Source organism: Phyllopteryx taeniolatus, chromosome 9 (assembly GCF_024500385.1).
Source record: "Phyllopteryx taeniolatus isolate TA_2022b chromosome 9, UOR_Ptae_1.2, whole genome shotgun sequence".
NCBI classification, from domain to species: Eukaryota; Metazoa; Chordata; class Actinopteri; order Syngnathiformes; family Syngnathidae; genus Phyllopteryx; species Phyllopteryx taeniolatus.
The window spans coordinates 13,472,375-13,486,307 of NC_084510.1; the positions used below are offsets into that span (position 1 = coordinate 13,472,375).

The 13,933-nt window shown below is 46.2% G+C and overlaps 1 protein-coding gene across 3 annotated transcripts in view; it reads right to left on the minus strand.

Moving 5' to 3' along the window:
* Positions 1–379: 379 nt before the first annotated feature.
* The window catches only part of LOC133483740 (MICOS complex subunit mic25a-like), a 132,563-nt gene continuing 119,009 nt past the window's right edge, over positions 380–13,933 (minus strand). For all 3 annotated transcript variants that reach the window (XM_061785388.1, XM_061785387.1, XM_061785389.1), the window contains 2 exons: positions 3,026–3,218; positions 380–2,452 (listed from right to left, as the gene is read on the minus strand). In XM_061785388.1, the coding sequence (XP_061641372.1) occupies positions 1,916–2,452; positions 3,026–3,218 (730 nt within the window). In that variant the 3' untranslated portion in view covers positions 380–1,915. The remainder of the gene's footprint in view (positions 2,453–3,025; positions 3,219–13,933) is intronic.

Consider the following 13,933-nt stretch of genomic DNA (forward strand, 5'->3'; position numbering starts at 1 on the left):
AGTCGACTTCATTATGCTAAGCTAGTTAGCAGCTAAGCCAGCCCTCGTTTGTTAAAGTCCCCTTGAAATTCGGTGAGGGAAAATATTTGAAGTACCCAATCATGATTCCAATCTCGGCACATAATCAGCTACAAACAACCTCTTTGTAGTTTCACGGTTGCTATCAAACACTTTGTGTAGCCTTTGTTTGCAAGCTTCTGATGCCTGTGTCATGGGGTGGGCAGAGTTCGGAGGCCAGCACACACTCAGCCTTGGAGGAAACACAACACATTTCATTATGATGAAATTAGGGGAATTTATGTTGTGGCTTTTCCTGTCTGGATTCTTTCTCACGCCACAGCCATGGGATTTGGAGAACAATGAAAATCCAGAAACAAAATAAAGAGGGAGCTTTATTTTTAAGCTTGCATTACACCCTGAGATGATGCTCAACAAATATACAGATATGCTGCTGAACAAAATCTCTTCCATGATGCTGGTTGACTTCCAAGTCAAAAAAAAATCTCCAAGGAAAGTGAATCAATTCATTTCAGGCTCAGACTGTCGCCCTCGTGTCACCTTTATTAATGCTACATCTGATGTTTTAAGCAGTGAAGTATAACACATTAACCACTGAATACAACTAAAACCAAGTAAAACTACTCACCATTTAATGGAGAATGGGGAGCGACAGATGTCCCTCAGCTCAATGATCAGGTGAGACGATTTTAGATGGCTGCGTCAGTTTATTTGCAGCTAGGTAGCATCAGAAAACATTTGCCTTCAACGAACAACGTGAAAACTAAGTAAAACTTAACACAATATCAGTGCCGAGATCAGGAAAAAACACAGTGAAGCAAACCAACCAAACTAAATCCTATCCTGCATACCCCCCTGGCCCCACATACAGTATTTGCAGTTTGGCATTAATAAATGCCCATATGTATGCGGATGTTACCCTCTGTTATTCAGTGAAGAACTCACCCACAGTATCTGTGTTTTTGTGCTCAGGCCATTGCTTCCATCTTGGTGCAAAGGAACTATGTTGAAATGAGTTGAGAAGATACATTTACACAAAAGTAGTACTTTTCTGCCATCCCGTGTCAATTGTAGGCAACTATAAATGTTCCTGTGAATAGTCGGAAAGTCTATACATGGGCAAGTGGACTAGTGGTTGGCACTTACAGTTCTGAGGTTTTGTGTTTGAATGTTGCCTCAAGATTTCCTGTGTAGATGTCTCATTCCTCCACTTTCCAATCACTCCACTTGCTCCAATATTTTTTTTAATGCAGAATGGGCGTTAATTATTTTTGGACTGCTGTTCAGACAGTAAAAGTTGTGGAAGGAGACAGTTAAGGAGCTTGCTTAGTGCTCAGTACCTGTGAGAAACTGCTTGTCAGAACATATTTTTAATGACTGCCTTACTACTCACTTTAAACCCACAGACGTATGCCAAGCTGTTGGCCATGGCAGCTTTTGTGTACAAGTTTTAGTCTTTACTTGCCAGGTATACATAAGTAGAAAATTTAACTGGAAGTTTGGAATTTGGCTGGTTTTGTATTAACAGAGCTGAAATCATCATCTCACAACACATTCTGCTTAACATTAATGACTGTGCTGCTTCTTGGCTGCTCAGAACCTGCTATAAGATAAATCCATAGAAACACAAGTGCACAAATTAAGTTTTACAAATGGAGAATGCTTTTCACTTACTGAAGACAAAAATGAAATGGGGTACAAACAAGCAGCAAGTGAAGGTGGCTGTGGTGAAGGTCTGGTAAAACAATGTGAATTTCATCCACATTAAAAATTACGGGGGCTGTGTCAAGAAAGGTACCTGGCATAAGAACTGAGCAAACAAAACAATGCATTACCACACACACACACACACACACACACACACACACACACACACACACAGAGTCTACCCCTCAGGTCAGTCTGGTGGCCATCCAGGCCACCCGAGGTGAGGTGCTTGGCTGAGCGGTTCAGGAGGTCGTCCAGGACGCCAAGCACCAGGGTCTTTACAGGGCCATTCAGGCAGACGGCCACGGTGCCGAACCCAATGGTAATGCAGGGGCCAGGCAATAGGGTTGGGTGGCGGCCGCTGGACGAACGGCGCCGAAGCGGGGTCGGGTGGCGGCCGCTGGACGAGCGCCGCCGGAGCGGGATCGGGTGGCGGCCGCTGGACGAGCGCCGCCGGAGTGGGGACGGGTGGCGGCCGCTGGACGAGCGCCGCCGGAGCGGGGACGGGTGGCGGCCGCTGGACGAGCGCCGCCGGAGCGGGAGCCTGGCGCAGCTGCCGAGGAGCCGGAACGGGAGCCTGCCGCAGCTGCCGAGGAGCAGGAACGGGAGCCTGCCACAGTTGCCGAGGAGCAGGAACGGGAGCCTGCCACAGCTGCCGAGGAGCAGGATCGGGAGCCTGCCGCAGCTGCCCAGGAGCAGGAACGGGGCCTGCAGTCGCTTCCTCAGCCTGCCGCCATTGAGGTTTGGGAGTAGAGGGTACGGGAGTGGAAGAGTGCACAAGGTCTCGGGAAGGTGAACTTGGAAAAATGGCTGGTATTGAACATGGTGGCTTGGGGGCAGGTTTGACTAGACGTGACTTAATTGGAGCCGTGGAACAACGTGTGGGAACAGGTGAAAAATTAAGTGACTTGTGAACAGGGGAAAAACAACGAGGGGGCAAAATTTGACCTTTACTTGGGCACCTCCGTTGGCCACCACGCGGCGGTCCCGGGTAGATGGCCAAACGGGTGCCCAAGAAAAGGTCAGAGGGAAAGGATTTGGACTAACTGGGGTGGGAAACGGGGAGACGTGACAAAAACTGACGAGGACGGGATAAACTAGGGAAGGAACCAGAAAAATCTAAATCTGTGTCAGATTCAGAATCAGACAGGAGGTTAACTAAATCGGGGCCATCTTCACAATCAGAAAAATCTGAATCTAAAGAAACGTGTGGATGTAAAATAGTAGGGCATGGTGAATAACTAGGACAAGTGGGGGGACCCGATGAAAAGGACAGAAAAGACTGAACAATAGGGCTTACTGGAGGAGGGTAGGTATGGATGGCAGGCTGAGGACGGTGGGAGGCAGTTTGGTGGTGTCCAGGGTGACGCCATGTTCTTCCCGCTGGGTCCTGTTCTGGTCGGTTCATTCTGTCACGTACGTGGTTAGGGCGAAGGAGAGTAACGCAAGGCAAGAACATGGTGCACCCAATTGCAGGGAAGCAGGGAGGCAACCTAATGAGCACACGACAAACATGGAACACAGGAAAACATGGAACAAAACTAAACACAACCCAAACCAAAACAGAGACCATGACACGCGCATCACACGCGTCCTGGTTAATAGAGGCTGGGGAACAGATGGGAGGTGCCAAGATGTTTCTGAGGGTTAGACAGTTACAATAGTATCATATTGGCGCATATGGTAAAAATAAATAAATAATTATGCACCCTGATCCAGATTATTATCAAAATGTAATTGGTTGTTCCTTCAAGCGCAAATGTGTCCTATTAGTTCATGTTTTACAAGTCAAAATTGACTACTGTGAAAAAGGCTCATACAAAAACACAGCTTGTGGTAGTCTTAGACCTTTGTACAGCAGTGAATAAAATAGTTTTCTCGCCCACCCGGGCGGTATCTACTCCAAGCTCGGGTCCTCTACCAGAGGCTTTGAAGGTTCTGTGCAGGATCTTGTTGCGCTCTCCTGGACGGAGATGTCGGATGTCGTTCCTGATTTCTGCTGGAGCCATCTAGCCAGCTTGGGGGTTACTTCCACCACTGCCCCGATCACTAAGAGCACCACTATTGCCTTCACCCTCCACATTTTCTCAAGTTCTTCATCCAATCCTATTTCTCCAGCTTTTCGTGTTCCTTTTTCCAGATGTTGCTATCACTTGGGATTGCTACATCTATCACCACCACTGCCTTGTGATCTTTATCCACCACTACTATATCATGCTGGTTGCTCTCAACCAACCTGGTTGGTTTCTGTTATCTTGATTGTGGGAGGGCTGTGCTCCACTTAGTGCCTTTCTAATCGTGGATGTTTGCAGTGTTCCCGAATACTTGAGCTCTGAATAGAAGTGTTTTACAGTGGCCCCTTTGTCTTGCACACAATGCAAGACAATGCATCTATTCTATGGTAACCTTGAATTCTTGATGTTTTCTGAGGATTGCATGAAACACACATCCAGACAAGTGCCAGGAGAATATGTATTTTTCCTCTTCACTTGGACTGTTCTACACATGGGAAGCCATTAGAGCGAGAAAAGCTGACAAGTAGGAGTAACAGAGGATGGCAGGCCTCAGTCCAGTGCCTCTGATTCCATCCCTGACAGAGCAGTGAGTGGCCCTCACTCACAGCTGTCCTGAAATCAGTCAGCCAAGCCAACTCAGACCTGAGAAAGTGGAACACTATATTCTAGGATGCTAAGACGCACCCAGAGCAGCGCAATCTTCTTCTTGGAGGGAAGGACTGACAGGGACTTATATAAATGCTAAACACTGCTACCTGTCACTGGAAATCCGGTACAGTTTACTGATGACTTCCTGGTTGGATCGATCATGCAGCATGTGATTGCAGGGTTGACTATGTGCTAAAGTTACATACAAACAAACATGTCAAGCTGCAGTATTCACCCTTGAAATTGACCACAAGCCATTTAATGAAACTGTTTTAATTTAATCTATTTTTTATAATTTTTTTGCTATGAAAATTAAAAACTATTTCCTCTAGCATCAAAATTGGGGCCATCATATACATTTATTAAATAAGTAACATAAGAACATCCTCGTAAACAGGTGTGCACATTAGTGTTGCGCAGGTCCACATGCGCACTGAAAATGTTAAAAGTGCACCAAATTCGATTGTATCAGTGTGCATTTGCGTACTGCTAAGCATTTAATTTTCTTCTTATTATTATTATTCCTTTGGGGGGGAAGTGCGACGGCGGTAGCTGGGGCTCAAAGTTCAAACCAAATAAATGTTTTGAGTGACCGTACTGAATGCGATCACTTCATGAACAGATTTGCTCATTTTTCAGTTTAGTTTAGCTCAACTGCAAGCCCGTGGTGCACAAGAAAGTTTCCCGCAAATGCCTCCACTTGTGGGCGGCGACGGTGGCTGAGTGCACGCGTTGGCTGCTGACAAGGTGGTGGGCTACGTTGGGTGTGGGCGTCTCAGTCTTGCTGCACAGCAGCTACGACAGCCCGTTGAAATATGTCTGTATTCAAAACCAGTCTGTGGTGCAAAAAAGACTGGGGACCGCTGCTCTCAAGAAGTGTGCCAAATCAGCTGATGGTGTGGCCCCATACTGTAAATCAGGGGCAGTGCAAGTTTGAATGGTGCCTGTGCGAGACCCCTCGATGGAGCCCCTCAACCTCCATCCCCATCATATCCTCCTCATCATCATTGCGAATGGCAGTGTGGGCTGGCATAACCACGATCCTCTCCCTGTGGCTATGAATTAGAACTAAATAACATGAACATTTCCTCACGGGATTATAAAATAAGTATCTACCTACAAATACTGGAATATACAGAATGCAAGGTATGAAATAATATAAAATGTGTCTAAATTAATTAATTAAATTAATTCTATTTCAATAGGTATGAGTGCTGGGCCTTCATGCTGTGAAGTCGCACAGCTAGCCATCCTCCATTTTCTATACCACTTATGCTGTTTAAGGTTACATGGAGCTGGAGCCTATCCCTGCTATTTTCAGACAAAAGGTCAACTAGAAAGTGGACTGGTCACCAGTTACTCACAGGGTTCATATAGACAAACAACCATTTACACTCACATCTACAACATCACTAAGTGCGAACTGAAGCCATGCTGCCTGCACTGAAGTCAGGCTAATGAACACTACACTATCAGTGACTCGACCATTAGCCATCCATCCATCCATCCATTCTCTACCGCTTATCCGGGTCGGGTCGCGGGGGCAGTAGCTTCAGCAGGGACGCCCAGACTACCCTCTCCCCAGCCACTTCATCCAGCTCTTCCGGGGGGATCCCGAGGCGTTCTCAGGCCAGCCGAAGGATGTAGTCTCTCCAGCGCGTCCTGGGTCGTCCCCGGGGTCTCCTCCCGGTGGGACATGCCCGGAACACCTCACCAGGGAGGCGTCCGGGAGGCATCCGAATCAGATGCCCCAGCCACCTCATCTGGCTCCTCTCAATGCGGAGGAGTAGCGGCTCTACTCTGAGATCCTCCCGGATGACCGAGCTTCTCACCCTATCTCTAAGGGAGAGCCCGGACACCCTGCGGAGGAAACTCATTTCGGCCGCTTGTATCCGGGATCTTGTTCTTTCGGTCACGACCCACAGCTCATGACCATAGGTGAGGGTAGGAACGAAGATCGACCGGAAAATTGAGAGCTTCGCCTTTCGGCTTAGCTCTTTCTTTACCACAACGGACCGATACAAAGTCCGCATCACTGCAGACGCTGCACCGATCCGCCTGTCGATCTCCCGTTCCATTCTTCCCTCACTCGTGAACAAGACCCCAAGATACTTGAATTCCTCCACTTGGGGCAGGATCTCATCCCGACCTGGAGATGGCATGCCACCCTTTCCCGACTGAGGACCATGGTCTCAGATTTGGAGGTGCTGATTCTCATCCCAGCCGCTTCACACTCGGCTGCGAACTGCTCCAATGAGAGTTGGAGGTCATGGCTTGATGAAGCCAAGAGAACCACATCATCTGCAAAAAGCAGAGATGCAATACTGAGGCCACCAAACCGGACCCCCTCTATGCCTCGGCTGCGCCTAGAAATTCTGTCCATAAAAGTTATGAACAGAATCGGCGACAAAGGGCAGCCTTGGCGGAGTCCAACCCTCACCGGGAACGAGTCCGACTTACTGCCGGATATGCGGACCAAACTTTGACTCCGGTCGTACAGGGACCGAACAGCCCGTATCAGGGGGTTCGGTACCCCATACTCCCGAAGCACTCTCCACAGGACTCCCCGAGGGACACGGTCGAACGCCTTCTCCAAGTCCACAAAACACATGTAGACTGGTTGGGCGAACTCCCATGCACCCTCGAGGACCCTGCCGAGGGTGTAGAGCTGGTCCACTGTTCCACGGCCAGGACGAAAACCACACTGCTCCTCCTGAATCTGAGATTCGACTTCCCGACGGACCCTCCTCTCCAGCACCCCTGAATAGACCTTACCAGGGAGGCTGAGCAGTGTGATCCCCCTGTAGTTGGAACACACCCTCCGGTCCCCCTTCTTAAAAAGGGGGACCACCACCCCAGTCTGCCAATCCAGAGGCACTGTCCCCGATGTCCACGCGATGTTGCAGAGGCGTGTCAACCAGGACAGCCCCACAACATCCAGAGCCTTTAGGAACTCCGGGCGAATCTCATCCACCCCCGGGGCCCTGCCACCGAGGAGCTTTTTAACTACCTCGGTGACCTCAAACCCAGAGATAGGAGAGCCCGCCTCAGAGAACCCACACTCTGCTTCCCCATGGGAAGGCGTGTCGGTGGAATTGAGGAGGTCTTCGAAGTATTCTCCCCACCGACTCACAACGTCCCGAGTCGAGGTCAGCAGCGCCCCATCCCCACTATACACAGTGTTGGTGGTGCACTGCTTTCCTCTCCTGAGACGTCGGATGGTGGACCAGAATTTCCTCGAAGCCGTCCGGAAGTCTTTCTCCATGGCCTCACCGAACTCCTCCCATGCCCGGGTTTTTGCTTCAGCGACCACCAGAGCTGCATTCCGCTTGGCCAGCCGGTACCCATCAGCTCCCTCAGGAGTCCCACAGGCCAAAAAGGCCCGATAGGACTCCTTCTTCAGCTTGACGGCATCCCTCACCGTTGGTGACTCGACCATTATCAGCCACTCAAATCAAACCTTTAAATCAGAACTCACAAAACTAGTACTTTGTGTTTAGTTTAATAATACAATCTCACATTTTCAATTCCATTTAGTCACAATGCTCTCATAGGCAGAGGATCTTCATTATACATTTGTTTTATTACGTGTGATCACAGAGCACAACGTCATTAAATATGTCATTCAGCATATAGAGGGAAGAAATGTCACGGAAGGATTATTAAAGGAGGAAAAAAATGGTTGGATTTTTTTCAAGTTAAGCCCCTTTTGCTGTCAACATGTTTACAACCTCATCGCTTCATCCCCTCATCCCACTCTCACTATAAAGGCACAAGAGTGTACAATGTGCAATGCATAGCATGTACTAAAACTGTCATCAGTCTCGAAAGATTTGTTTTATATTCACTCGTCATTACCATTGTAATTGGACTGTATTCTGCAATTATTGATTCAAGATACTGCCAAGTTACTTTCCTGATGCAGGATGTTTTTAAACGCCAGGTATGAGGAAAGAAATAAAAAGGCATCATTTTGTCTGTCATTGTCATGCTATGACTGCAGAAAAAAAGAGAAGTAGCAATGGGTATGCGTGCAAGCCGAGAAAGCCTGCACTAACTGCGTCATAAAAATCTAAATTATTACAAAATTGTTTCTCGATTCATTTCTCCAAAGTGGATGTAATTACACCGAGTGTGACAAGCTGCACATGGTGTAATCCCAAATGTTATTAAGCAATGCATACTGGTAATCAAGACAAAGGGAGCACACAAGGACACATTACTGAGTCATGATTCCATCACGCATATGCCTCCTCCATCCTAGCGAGCATTTCTACACAAAATGTCCACACAAGCATAATGCATATAATGAGGGTGGGACATCAAGGGTCGTGCCACACAAACAAATTAACAGACACACGCACACACCTACACACAGCACAGCACATAAAGCGTGACAGGTATGCAAATACTTATCTAACGACCTTGTACAGGTAGGTAACATATCCTCATTTGACACAGCTAATTGGTGGACATGTCAGAGGATGGTTAGCAGCTTAGGAAATCACATGTGCTCATTGATTTCCCCCTCCCTACCCGTCAGACACTATAGAGCTTAATCCAGTCTACGGCGGCATTGTTGTAAATCCTCAATGGGTTCTGAGGATGAGGAAGGAGGAGGGGAAGAAATAGAGAGGACATGTAAGGCAAAGACTGCAGAGAGTACAAGTGATTAAATGACACTTGGGACACGGAAGGTAAATGAGAGAATGTCGGTTTGTAAGTGTTGATGCAAATTGAGAGTTCACAGCTGTGATCCTCTTGTTGAAGTGACGCTTATGTGATGACAGGAGGTTGTCACGTGACAGAATGTTTTTGTACACGACCGGGTCACGCAACTTGAGTTGCTGAGGTGCAGGCCGTTGTGGCGGTGCATCTGTATTCTGTTGTAAAGTAAACATATAGAGTTTCATATGTACATTAGCTTGACGATCTTAAACATTAAAGTGGGGCAACGAGACAAAAAAGTAAGAATTTGAGATGACGAAAAGAAAGTACTTTCTGAAAGTACGGCACTGTATCTGTTTATTTCTGAAAATGTGTCAGCGTGCAAGTCAATGACTTGGCAGCTAGACTGGACAAAGATCAAGAGCGAAAAGTCATTTTGATGCGGCAGCCGAAGTAGAAATATGTCAAAGCCAAAAGTAAGAAGAGCGACAGTGTCAGTACACATTAGCGCTAGCAAGCAGTGTCGCCTAACAATATGTCATCCAAATACGCTGATTGGTGGCGTATACAAGGGCATAGATGAGGGGGAGACAGGGGACACACTTCTCTGAATTTATACCCTCTGCCTGCCCCACACTTTTACAGCCACTTAAAAAATGCAATTCCGTTCCTTTCCTTTTCATGTCGTAACACATTTTTTTAAGCTGCCTTTAAACGCATCATGAACAGTCTCCACACAGTTTACCAATCACGCAGTTTACCAATCACACAGACAGCATCAATGGTCTAATATTGTCTCGTTCATACTGTATGTCAGTATGTTAACTATTACTTATGTTGATGGATGAAAGCACGTTTATAGAAAAGTTCAAAACAATTGAATTGGACTGATTATTTATTGACAGTACATTTGCCTTTGTCCACGTTCACATACACATTTGGGTTAGGAAAACTATACATTTGGGAAACCGTGTCTGCCCAAACAACACAAATAGATTTAAACTACAGCGAAAAGCATGAACCATTAAATGTAATGGAAAATTGTTACATTAGAGGCTTGTCGATCATTAAACAAAGAAAATAATAGCCGATGGCGGGCAGTAGAGATATGTGGTGGGTACCTCATTTAAATGAATGTGGGAAAGAGTCAGCCCTGGCCCACTAAACGGTATATAACCTTTAATGTCATTTATGGGTTATTGTTAACTTCTGTGTTGTCATTGCCTAGTGTTGTTGCTTGTGGAGTTATTTACAGTACCTGCAATTTGGCCGTTGGTACATGAGGGTTGTTTCATGTGTTCCGTCAGTGTAAACACAGTCCTATCAAGCATGTGTCACCCATTTGGATAAAGGCGCTAAATTGGAATGGAAATCTAGCCTCAGTCGGTCGTGATTCTGCAGCAGTACATTTCCACAAAATAAGGCAATAACCCGCTTTATTCGGTTCAGGATAAAAGGCACAGGAGGAAAGACACTAATATGAAGTGCCACCAATAAATAATAATGATGGATGGATTTTTTTTTTTTTTTTTTTTTTTAGCAATTATTAATTTATCTACTGCAAAATATAAGTACAGCAGATGCAATTGCACCTGGCGTACCTACTACAGAGGAGTGAGAGAAAGAGGTTAATAACTGGTAAGGTCAGCAAACGGCCGGAGAATAGACCATCACACAGACGTAAAATGTTTGGAACAGCTGCACAGGTTTTATTCAAACATAGAGGAAAAATCAATAAATGCGAAATGGCAAACGGCGACGACAAATGGTCGTAGCGAAAAACTAAAAAAAGAAGCTATAAACGGTAACACGAGGGCGAAGTACTATAATAACGGGAAACAAAAAACGATGAGAAACGGTCGTCACAAGAAATAAGACACGAGGAAAGCTACACAAAGGAAAACATTGTGGACAGAGCCACAGTGGAAGGAAGGTACCAAAAGAGGGAAAGAAAAACTATCTACACAAGATAAACGAACCAGAAAATCACAGAAATAGTAAAAGGCAAAAACAATTTCAGTACTTCTGAAACGCCTCGATAGAAGAAACGGAACCACAAAGTCACAGAAGACCATAATAAAAAAAAAACTTAAGCTCTTTGGAGCCAACGAGACAAACACGATGCAATGATACAAGAGTTATGTTGGGAAGCAAAACACCCGTCAGTACGATACTCTGACAACTGCCTTCCACTGGAGCCACACCTAAATACCAGCCAAGGCTGATTGCAGGCAGGTGCGGCTAACGGCAGACTGTGGGCAGAGTGAAAACATATTACCAACAGGCCAAAACACAGAACATGACATACTACAGTACCTTGACTTACGAGTGGCCCAATTTATTAGTATTTCGAGTTACGCGCTGTCGCTTAATCGATTTTTTGCTTTGTGTTGCGAGTCAAAATGTGTGTTTCAAGCAGGCTATATATGTGAAACCAGATAAGTTTACAAAAGTAACTGTAATTTAATTACACCTTTTCTCCCAGTAATGTAATGATTTACAATTACATACATTTTGTAAGTAAATTACATAATCTCGGCGGCACGGGGTTCAATCCCCGGCCCCGCCTGTGTGGAGTTTGCATGTTCTCCCCGTGCCTGCGTGGGTTTTCTCCGGGCACTCCGGTTTCCTCCCACATCCCAAAAACATGCATGAATTGGAGACTCTAAATTGCCCGTAGGTGTGAATGTGAGTGCGAATGGTTGTTTGTTTGTATGTGCCCTGCGATTGGCTGGCTACCAGTTCAGGGTGTACCCCGCCTCCTGCCCGAAGATAGCTGGGATAGGCTCCAGCATGCCCGCAACCCTAGTGAGGAGAAGCGGCTCAGAAAATGGATGGATGGATTACATAATCTCGTTACTTGTATTTAGTTCCTCCCCAACACTATATATGAGTAAATTAAGTTACGAGCTCGGTCAAGGAACGAATTAAACTCTTAAATCAAGGTACCACTGTACATGGATGGGGATGAGAGATCCATGCACTCACAACAAGAGAGCCTGCAGAGGCAAAAGCATTGGCCGAACATGGTGTTAAGGTGCAGTAAGTGTCCAGCTTTAATTCACTACCACCTGCACCAGTATACTGCCTAGAAACAACGTGTCGGTGCGTGTTTGGGCGAGTGTATCGCTGAGCTGCTTGGACGCATTCCTCAGCTGCCTGTCGACGTGAGCTGCGTCCAGTCAGAGAGCATCCATCAGCGACCTGCACGCAGACATCTTCAAGTGTGTACGGGGGCAAAACAGCTGAGCGTGCATCTCCCACCTTTGCAATAAAAAAATGAATGTAATAAACAACATGCCGACATCCACTGCTGTTTTCATTCATCCATGTTTTTTATTATTATAAAAGTGGCATTAGTCAAGAGTGAGAGTGAATAAATTCCCTCTGCATCCTTTGAGATAACATGTCATGCTGCGATCATAAAGGTATTGTCTTTTAAAGAGATGGAACTGGAGGAGGAGAAAGAAATTCTCATTTAAAACCCATTCTGGCGCATATGGTTTTTGGTTGTGCATCTACCCCCACCATCTAGAAAATTACTGTCTTTCGTTCCTTTTGATCTTTGCTCTGAAATATGTTTTCTTGTCCAATAAAAAGAAAGCGACACACACGTGATTGATAATGCATGCATGCATGCTCTGCTGGCTGCTAGTGTGTTGCTTTGATCTCGGTCAAAAGTGACTGAGACATGCTGATAAAATGTAGGCCAAGCATCGCTCTATGTGTTTGTGTGTGTGTGTGTGTGTGTGCGTGCCTGTGTGTGTGTGCGTGTGCGTGTGTGCCAAGGACTGTTTGGTCTTCAGGCCCAGTATGGAAAGGCCACAGCTGTCAAAGAACTCCAGCTCGAGCGATATAGTCTCTATTAAAGAAGATGTTTGCATTCGCGTCTCAAGTCCTTTACTCTATGTAGCTTCTTCCACTCTTGCCCCCAAAGGGTTGAAAGGGCAGGCAGGCCATTAAGATTTTGATTGACAGTATCATTTCAGCCTTTGTAGTGATCCCCAATATTGTGTGTACATGTTTGTGTGCTGCCTCAACAGCACCATTCATCGCGGGCTACACTAGCTCCCTTGAACCCCCCCCCCCCCCTTCCCCCAACCCCCCCACCCCCCCTCCCCCCCACACACACACACACAAACACACACACACACACAAACATGGATATATTATTCCTCTAGCTAGGAGTAGAATGTGGGGAATGGTCAAGAACTGAAGCCACTACAGAGTGGAGCAACAGTGCAGCAGAGAGGGGAGGGATTGACATGTACATTTTATAGCATGTACACTATAAGGACATAACTATCAGTCAGTTCATTGACCAGGGGTTGGAGTTCTCGACCTTAGTCCCGAGGAATCTTAACTCTTCATCGAGACATTTTGGAATATTCAATGCTTTCAACTTTCTGGGCACCAATTGGGTCTTTCTTGCAAGGTCCATAAGGGCATGACTGGATGAGTTTGGTGTAGGGCGGCTGTGGCTCAGAAGGTAGAGCTGCTTGTCTAGTGACCGAATCTCTACATGTCGAAGTGTCCTTGGGCAAATTTTCTCCCAGTGGCCCTGGCAGCGCCTTGCACGGCAGCAGTCGCCCATTGGTGTATGAATGTATGCGTGAATGGGTGAATGTGAGGCTTTGTAAAGCGCTTTGGGCACTGTGATGGTGTAGATAAAGCGCTATATAAATGCAGTCCATTTACCATTTTGGAAGAACGGCACAGAACCCTGACACTGCAGTAGCATCAAGTATGCGTCATCATAAAGGTAGTTTACATTTACATGTTTATGAGTTAATAAAGCTAAATGTTACGTAAAATATTGCCTATCGAGTTAATAATGATAATAATGATAATGACGATATCTATGGGACCATTATCGA